The sequence below is a fragment of the Carica papaya genome, chromosome 5, assembly GCF_054855325.1.
Source record: "Carica papaya isolate Zhongbai chromosome 5, ASM5485532v1, whole genome shotgun sequence".
Lineage (NCBI taxonomy): Eukaryota > Viridiplantae > Streptophyta > Magnoliopsida > Brassicales > Caricaceae > Carica > Carica papaya.
Genome location: NC_142313.1, coordinates 16,986,432 through 16,995,777, shown reverse-complemented (window position 1 = coordinate 16,995,777; position 9,346 = coordinate 16,986,432). Strand labels below are relative to the sequence as shown.

The 9,346-nt window shown below is 36.5% G+C and overlaps 2 protein-coding genes across 4 annotated transcripts; both read right to left on the bottom strand.

Moving 5' to 3' along the window:
- Positions 1-301: 301 nt before the first annotated feature.
- Positions 302-1,873, bottom strand: LOC110813178 (Late embryogenesis abundant (LEA) hydroxyproline-rich glycoprotein family). Of its 2 annotated transcripts, XM_022040213.2 has the most exons (3): positions 1,259-1,873; positions 936-1,049; positions 305-595 (listed from the first exon to the last, which is right to left on the bottom strand). In XM_022040213.2, exons 1-2 carry the CDS (start codon positions 1,826-1,828, stop codon positions 975-977), a joined length of 645 nt encoding a protein of 214 aa, XP_021895905.2. In that variant the 5' UTR covers positions 1,829-1,873; the 3' UTR covers positions 305-595; positions 936-974. The 2 variants fall into 2 exon arrangements, with proteins under 2 accessions (XP_088075923.1, XP_021895905.2); XM_088219797.1 differs by lacking the exon at positions 936-1,049 and having other exon boundaries at positions 302-595.
- Positions 1,874-3,126: 1,253 nt separating this feature from the next.
- LOC110813170 (kinesin-like protein) lies at positions 3,127-8,850 on the bottom strand. Of its 2 annotated transcripts, none has more exons than XM_022040205.2 (4): positions 7,540-8,850; positions 6,870-7,096; positions 5,516-5,739; positions 3,127-4,059 (listed from the first exon to the last, which is right to left on the bottom strand). In XM_022040205.2, exons 1-4 carry the CDS (start codon positions 8,540-8,542, stop codon positions 3,255-3,257), a joined length of 2,259 nt encoding a protein of 752 aa, XP_021895897.1. In that variant the 5' UTR covers positions 8,543-8,850; the 3' UTR covers positions 3,127-3,254. The 2 variants fall into 2 exon arrangements, with proteins under 2 accessions (XP_021895897.1, XP_021895898.1); XM_022040206.2 differs by having other exon boundaries at positions 6,918-7,096; positions 7,540-8,848.
- Between the last annotated feature and the right edge of the window lie 496 nt (positions 8,851-9,346).

Genomic DNA, 9,346 nt, shown 5'->3' with positions numbered 1-9,346 from the left:
TCTTATATAGTATATTTAGTAATTTTCATAGTGCATGTTGCATGCACATTGCCTCATGATTTTGTAATTTGCATATGCAAGGCATCTATAAGATTATTATGTTATATTGTTGCGCTATAGTAATTCGTAATATATGTATTAACACTCATTCTCAGTAGAAAAAGGCGGGAAGTTACGACTACAAAAATTTAATAGAATTTGTTGTAAATTAATTTACACTTAATTTAACAGTATGATATTGTAAGTTCTATTAAAAGATGATAAATTTCTATTTTATGAGATTTGAAATGTATTGTTTAGTTTCACATAAAATTCAATATTAGGTCAATTCTTTTTTTGTTGTCCTAGCACAATTTACATGTGTACATCTGCAAACATATATTCCATAAAATTTTTGAATTAGTCCAACATATAGCTTAAGTGTTAAGTTTAATTGGTTTTCTTGATTCAAATAACATTGTACTTGTAGTTTCTTTAGCTTCCAAGGTTTCTCTAGATTCCCTAGGGTTCTTGTTGGCTTACTTTGGTGGCATGTACCAGCTCATTCTTTGGGGGAGAGAGAGAGATATATAACCCAAGAAAATTCTTTCTACACCTGAAAAGGTTAAAATAAAATCAAATGAAATCTTTTATTAGTATTTGACAGGTAATAAAAACTTATCAAATCAAATCTTTAGACCAAAATAACCTCCGCTCGTCTAAATATTTACTTTCATAAAATTTTAGACCAAAGAAAATTGATAAATTATCTCTTTATCATTTACCAATTTCGGGCTAACCTCAGTTTTATCAAATACTTATGTTTTAACCTGGTTTTCAATATATATATATATATATATATATATATATAAAAGATGTAATATTAAATTAAAGGGTTAAAAAATTAATTCGTACTCATAAATAAAATTGTAGACTTCAATTTCCTGCAACATTACCTATCAATAGGTAGTCCTCACAATGGGCCTCTTGAGCACCTAATTCTGATGGCACTTTTGGCGGAGAATTTTTCGAGTGATTGTATTTAGCACAACCTCGCATGCTACTTTTGTCTGTTGAATTTATACAACAATCATCTCCACCCTTTATGTAAATTTCGAAGAATTCACATGCACTATAATCTATTACATATTTATATATATTGAAAATATCACACGTTAATTTTTTATTTTTTGAAATGATTTTTTATTTGTTGTGATAATATATATATATATATATTATATAATTATGTTTCATAGTATATAAAATTTAACGACATTACCTTCAAAGGGAAGTGGAAGAAAAGAAGGCCGAGGTGGCCCGTAACCTCTGCAACGGTATCAAACGGAACAGAACCCTTAGCCAAGTCCTGAAGCATGTAGACAACGTCAGAAAACAGCTCCACACCGTCGAAGTCCAGCTCAGCATCCACGTAGGACGATCCACAAGCCCTGACGTGGCCGTTGTGGGACCGTATGTGGCCCAGTGTCTTCCCCCTATAGCCGACGGCCACGTCAAGAGTGGTGTAGTGGAAAGAGTAAACGTCGCCGTTTGATACCTTTAAGGTGAGTAGCAGAGACACGTCGATGGCCACCACTGGAACCGTGCGCACCTGTATGTTCTTCACATGCAACCGTACGATCTTCACGGTTGGATCTGACGGCCAAAAAGCGTAGACGAGGCCGGAAAGGAGGAGGAGAGAGATGGAGCAGGCGGTGCGACGTCGTTTCCGGGGAGAGTTGGACAAAACGACGTAGTCTTGGTCATGATGGGAGATGCAGGGGCAGGATGGTTTACAAGTAGCCATGAAGATTGAAGTGTACGTAGATGGAAGCAGAGAATATAAGAGCATGTACGTAAGTGGGAGGAAAGTGGGTGGTTTGTTGTTTTTCCCTTCAATTCGTTTTGCTTTAAATGCTCAAAAAAGAATAAATATATATATATATATATGTGTGTTAATTATTTTTACACTGATAATTTATATGTTATTTATTATTAATTTTTTTAAAAATAACATGCCTTAATAGTTTTTTCTATAAATTATTAAACATAACTATTTTTAGCGATAGCAATTAAAAGACTTGCAAAGAATTCACAATTTAAAGAATAATTAATATGTGAAAAAATAATCAAACTTAATCTTCTGTAAGGATATTATAACGTAAAAATATAAGCTTTCGAAACGACAACGTGTTGACGCAATAAGAGGCCGGGTCTTCTTTTGTATTTTCCAAACAAAGCCATGGCCTTTGACTGTTTTATCCGACAAAAATAAGTGGGGTTTGTGGACCCCACCTAACAGCATCATGGATTTCATCTCCACTGGAGCAGAGAAATCAAACTACCAGTCAGAAGCTTCATGGATAAACAAACCAAAACAAAAGTTTGAAATCTTACTTTCTTTTTTTGTGGATTATTTTCTTACACAAATGGTTTCTTCCTTGGACCGGAAAATAACATGTATCCATATTATATATATATATATATATATATATAATCTGTTTTCTTTTTGTGGAACCTGCACTAATTTTTTTCTTTTTCACTCCATGCTTGATCAGCTTTAGAAATAGCAACAAGATCATACAAGGCAAGATGGTGGATGTGTCCTGCACTTGATTTCTTTGATCACATAAATAATTAATTAAATTATTTTCTATCATCTTAAAATTTTTAGATATTCAATTTAATCAATTATTTAATGTAGTATCTGACATGATGTTTGATAGTTGAATTTTAAACTGTTCAATTATTGTTAAAAAAGCTTAAATTTTAAACAAAATTTGATAAGTCTGATGCTTAATTTACTTTTCGAATCTACAACTTTTATGCATGAGGAGTATATTAAAATAAAAATAATTAATTAAACCATTTTATATCAACTTAAACTTTTAGAGTAATTGATTCAGTAAATTATTTAAAACTCTGTTTCTCCAATTTATCCTACTCTGATTAAAAACATGACAAGAAAATCGAATGCTCTTGATTGAGACATCTGCAGAAACCTCTCAGAATGTTAATGAGGTTGGCTATGAAATAGGTAAAAAGATTGTTTTTACAGATTGGAATTCTGGTAATCTTGTTTTAGCCTCCTTTTCAATATGAATTATTGAACAACGGAAGGCACATGGTACTGAAAATATTAAAGAAACCTTTTACATTGTAACTCGTGTAAATATCGATTAATGACAGTCTGATATACAATTCAAAAGGTTGTACCATATAAAGACCACTATAGAGTTACATGATACATGTAAGTAAATTTTACAAGCACCCAACTATTAATCTTCAGAGTTCTCACTTTGATTATGAGCCTGTGAGATAGATCTCAATTGCCTGTACATGTTTGAACAATCAGAAGCAATCCCTGACATTGCCCTGAAAAGCTCCGGCAAGCGGGTTTTCAAGCTCGCCAGAGATTTCTCTCTCACATGAAGGCACTGTTTCTGGTAAGCTTCTTCCTCCTCTTCCAATCTTTTCTTTAATGCGTCCACCACAAACTGCTTCTCTGCAACTACATCCTTGTGAGGATTATCTTCTGGCTTATCTGGATCAAAGTCATCAGGCACTCTCTGCTGCATATACTTATTATACCAGTCTTCAAATTGCCGGGTCTTGCGGGCAAGCTCTTTTCGAGTCTCATCACATTTTTCCTTCAATGCCATTTCCACAACCTGTTGCTGCATTATAGTGTCTATTACGGCACCAAAGTTGAATATAGCAACTCTTGCAACCTCATCTGGAAGTTTGTCAATGTAATCGTGCCAAGCAAGGAGCAGCATCTGAATTGGAGCACTTTGTACCCTTGGTGGTGAAGAAACCTTCTCCTTCAGGTTGCTCTCTATTGGGATGAGATTTAGCTTTAACCAACTGTTTAGGGCCTTCACATAATCTTTCTGACATTTTATAATCTTTGAAAACTGTTCGTGCCACTCATGCACAATGGAGAACAGCTGTATGGTACGTTCATGATGGTGCTTGCTTGTTTCCTTGGGCGATTGAGAGATGTCCAGAGATCTCAGGGCTATTACAATCTTCGACTGACTCTCATGGTGAAATTGCATGGTTTCCCACATCGTGGCCATCCTGCAAGCCAGATACTGATTATTTACGATTGCAAATTCATCTCTTAGTAATAATGCATACATGTCTTGTTTAGTAACTTATCATGGAAAAAGTTATATTTCATTTTTATTCTTTCATGTAAACACAACAGTATCTAACTAAACAGTCAGTGTCAAAGAGAAAAACAAATGCGTACTCAGAATGTATACCAGAAAAGCTAAATCATGTAACATAACTACAGACAACGAAAAATAGAACTATAAAGCAAATTACTTTTTACTCTATGTATACATCTGGTTAAATAAAATACAACATAATTTAATAGTAACAAAGTTCGGAAATATCCTGAGCAGTTTAGGAAGTGAAACACCCAAAAATATCCCATATGGACAAAATAGGAACTTTATTTTCAAACCAAATACAATAAAAAAAAATTTAAAAGTCAAAATCACATTAATGTGGATATGTTGAAAGGACTACTGTATCCAAGTAGCGACGCTTCATTGGAACAAATGAACAATAAACACCAATAGACTATATAAAAATAAACGTAAGTAGGAATTCGTGGGACCATGAGACACCAAGACAGAATGGAGCAGGGAAGAAATGAGAATTGAATTGGTCACAGCTGCAGGAATTAATGCAAGGACTAGTTTGGGGCATTGGCTACTTCGATGAGAAAGGATAACGATCTTTTTTCTCTTGTTAAGGTACAGATTATTTTGTAAGTAGAGAAGATAAAAAGGCTCTAGATTAGGGAAAACATCCGGATTTTTCAGCAGCTAACTTCAGTTGAAATGGAGACCATAACTACCTGGATCACTTGGTCCATAGATTAGGTAATCAGTTATTAACTTCTGTAGATGATGTTAGTTTACAGTCATTTCAGATGAGCATGAATAGTTCACCAACTAATCAAAGATTTACATAATAAAAGGACGGAAATAGATATAATTACTCTTCTTCCTTTTCTGGTTGAATATAGATGTGAAATGAAGAACCATCGATAAATAAATATGTTCTAGAGAGCTTTTAAATTCAGCAACAAGATGTCAATGCTAGCACTACCAACAAGGTTATCCTAGAAGTCCCTTATATATCCTACATCAATATGCCTGCCCAAGCTCAGAAACCTTCGTGAGTATGTGATATTTATTTATTCATTTAAACCAAAAGGAATAACACTGCTCCAATGGTTCCCAACAAAGTGGTTCCTTCCAACAATTATGTATGATCTTTCTTTCCAAAAAGAAAAAACAGTAATCTACCATCTTTACTTGTTTAACCATCAGTCAAATTCTCTAATTCTTGTTCACCTGTCTACATGTCACCATCAGGTACTTAATGCAAAAAAGCTTAGGTGTGTAACTCAAGAAAAAATATAGAACCACAGAAAGGAGAATGACACTGCAACCAGTTAACTGTCAAATGGACAAAATTTTCAGTGCCATTTATGTTCCCCTTAAGTGCAACTCACCCGTCAACAAGCTGAACAAGTTTTGGATATAACTGCTCATCTCGTAAACGGTTTATCTCTGAAACTGTTGAGTCCATAGATTGCATATCAACTATGTATCTTGTATGTAGATGACTTACTGCCGCTTTTGCTCTCTCTAGTGCATCAGAATTGCCATTTCGTTTCTTTAGCTTATTCAGTGAAGAAACCTTCTTTTGGTACTCAAATTTCATAAGTTCACCTGCCTATCCAGAAAGAATTAATACCAAATAAGATTCAAGATGCAGCCAAAAACCATACACAGTAGGCATAAAATTTTCACTTATAAACTAAACTATACTAATTATCAGTTGTAAGCATAAAAATTTTCACTAGCAAGGAATTGCAAAGACAACAATAAATATTGACAACAAAGCTCATGCTCAATGCCATTTTGGTTATGGTTTTAGAGTTTCTCAAATGAAGTGGGAAATGCTGGTTACGTTGCGGATGTGGGATTGGGAAGGTATAACTGTATAAGAAATGAAGAAGCCTACTCTATTATTCCCTGACTACTTTCTGGGTTATTTGGAAGGAGAGAAACAAGATAGCCTCTAATGATGTTTGTTCTTCTTTTGATAGAATTCAAGATGTTTGGTTCCAAAACATTTATTTGTTGCAAAACGGCCATCTCCTTGGAGAAAATTTAGGGCACAGCATAGACGTCTTGACAGACTTGTAAATCCTGCCATACCATATATATGTATTTTGTACTTAGATTGGCACTTCTGGCTGCTCTTTAATGAACATTCACCTTTTCCTTCTCAAGAAGGTCCATGCTTAATGTAAGCCAAACTCATTATTATAGATCAAGCAAACACAAGGATAGATAAAGAGCTTGTCACCAAAGGGCTCAAGTGGAAATGTCCACAGAAGGAAATAAGCGAAAAATTCTTTATCTGCTTGAGCTATCATTCAATCGTGATTTTTAACTTGGCAGACTTCAGCTAAATAAATGACAAGGATATCCCAAACAAATTCACAATCCCAGACCAATTTAAGTTAATTATGCAAGGCACACAATATGCAGATTACAGAACAGATTGGCATCCCCCAATAGTTATCGCTAAGATAACACTTGGAACCCTTTCACAGCCACGACTACAGGCAGTTCACTGAATAGTTCACAGCACAGAGTTAATCGTGATATCAATTACAAGATCCTAACTTGGCAAAGGAGCAGTAGCTACTAATAGAGTTATGTTTACGAAGGAACGACTTTATTCTGATTCAGCTGACATCTAAGAAGAACCATTTATGTATTATTAGTAAGTCTTTTTAGTACCCTAAGGGTGGTGAACAAAACAAATACAATGATTCCGTGCAGAACAGTTACCAGGACAACAGGTGAAGAAAGGACCGCCAAAGAAACTCTACAGCATACCTTCACTTCATCATAAAGCTTCTTTTCCCATGCTAGTAATTTATCCAACACAGTAGCATGAGTTTCATTTTCTTCAGAATCAAAATCATCCTTTCCATAATCATCAACATCAGGCATCCCTTTAAATGACCTATTCCAGGTAATGACACGCATCACTCTGGCAGAGTGATCAATATGTCCTGCACAGCCATAAGGCACCTTAAAACTTGCCACGAGAAGGTATTGAAGAGAATAGATTATTGACAAACCTCAACTATATATTATCAAATAAACAAGAGGACAATTTAAGCATCCTTTTGAAAATGAGTGGCACCCAATTGATGTCCATCCCACACTACTTTCTCTTCTTTCTCTCTCTATAAAAAAAAAGATTATAATTTCCCAATCAACAGCAACATGGAAATTTCAATTCAAAGATCAAGCAACATGATTTCAGTTCTTACCACTGCACACTAGTTACTCACAAGATCGGGAAACGTGAGGAGAACTAGAAGGAAGAAAAGTAGAAACTTGTCTCCCCAATCAAACCAGTTATTAAAACAAATTGGAGCTCAAAAAACATCCAATTCACATGATGTCAAAAACTACATTGCTGGAAAGACTGAGTTTACACAACTATTACCCCGATTATCCGCGAAGTTAGAGTGATAATGCAACCGGGTGGCCTCCAGCATCTTGGAAACCTCGTGGGCGCTCTCTGAGGCCTTCAAGAAATGATCATCAAGCTCCACAAATATCTGCACCAAGTTCACTGCTCCTCCTTTCACCACCCTCTTCTCCATCACTCCCTTCCCTTTCTTTGCTCCTCTACCCGACCCACCGCCGGCGGCTGCCACGCTCACCTTCTCTGACTCCACGGAGTTTTTCATTGCCTCACTTTTTCTGCCATCATCGCCTCCCTCCTCACCTTTATTTGGTCTTTCATCGAACACCTTCCGCTCGGAAACCTGCTCCACTTCTTTTGGACGCTGCGGCGGAGCCTCCATCCTAACCTCGTCCAGTGTGGGGCCCGGCATGTTCTCCATTGTCGGAAAGAAGTAATCATAATAACCCTGCTGCTGTTGCTGGGGCATGCTCTCCTCTACCACAACTCGTGGCCGTGTAGCCACCCCATCAAGTTCGTTTCTCCCTCTCTCGCTACCACCACCAGATTTACGGCTCCTCGACTTCCGGGTGAGTCTTTCACGATTCTCCACAATCATATCGTCCTCTTCGTCAATGATCCCATCTTCCTCCTCGATTATGGTGCTGGGGGCACCCATGGTCTTCGAAGAGATCTTGATCTCCGGAGCACTGACGGCGCGCTGAAGAGGGGAAGCCGGCATAGTAGACAGCGGTGGAGGAGGAGGAGGGGGAAGTGTTTCCACCGGCGGCTGCGGGATTGCCGGGTCAGGAGCATTCGGCAAGGAGGGGGGAACGGTAGAGACCGAGTGGCTGGGATTCTGTACCTCGCCATGGGCGTAATCGCTGAGAGCAGCCCCAGTGTTCTTGACTGCCATGGCGTAAGAACTGTGTGCAGCAGCGAAAGCATTACGCGCGGAAACTGCTTCCTTCATGAAGATCTTCCGCTCCTTGCACCGACTCACTGCCTCCTCGTTCTCGATCTTCGATTGCGTGCAACCCATATTTCGTTTCAGTTGGTTTTCTAGTTATGACTCTGTAGTATAAGTTCAGATCATCATAATTCAAGAGAGAAGTCGATGAGAGACGTTGATGGTAACGGTGTTGGGTATGAGTCTGTAATATAAGTTCAGATCACCATAATTCAAGAGAGTAGATGAGAGATGCTTCGTCTGCGCTTGCTAGCTTTCTTGCATATGGTGGGGAAATCGGTGGTGATTCCGGGACGGAGAAAAGTAGTAGACACATGTCAGAGAGAGTGCAGGGAGAATATAGGGGGCGAAGGTTCAAGATGACTCAAAACGTTGTCGTTTGTGCTTAACTGTTTTAATTTTTTATATTTTTGTAAGGTTTCTTCTTCTGTACTTTGCTATCTCTATACGGTAGTGCCACGGGGAATAGGGAACCACATTCACACTCATATAATATAAGTGTTGAATGAATAAAATTAACAAAATATTATAATATGTTGATTTACTAATATAGAGGAGTCAAGTCACACTTTCAAGTTGAACAAAAGTAATAAACTTAATGTTATTATTAATAATTTTTGAATTTATTATAAATTATTATTAAGATTTATCATAAAGTGACTTAAATAAATTGTATTCTGGAAAATAAATTATAATCAATTAAAATTAATATTTATATAAAATAAAAAATTTAAGATTAAAATAAAGTAAACTTTAAAACAAGCAAATAATGAGAAAAATTTGCAAAACAATAATAACAAAAACATATATAATGTAACGACCTGCCTTCTCTGCTGAAAAAGAGCGTTATCGCACCTATACAATATGAGAAATTTA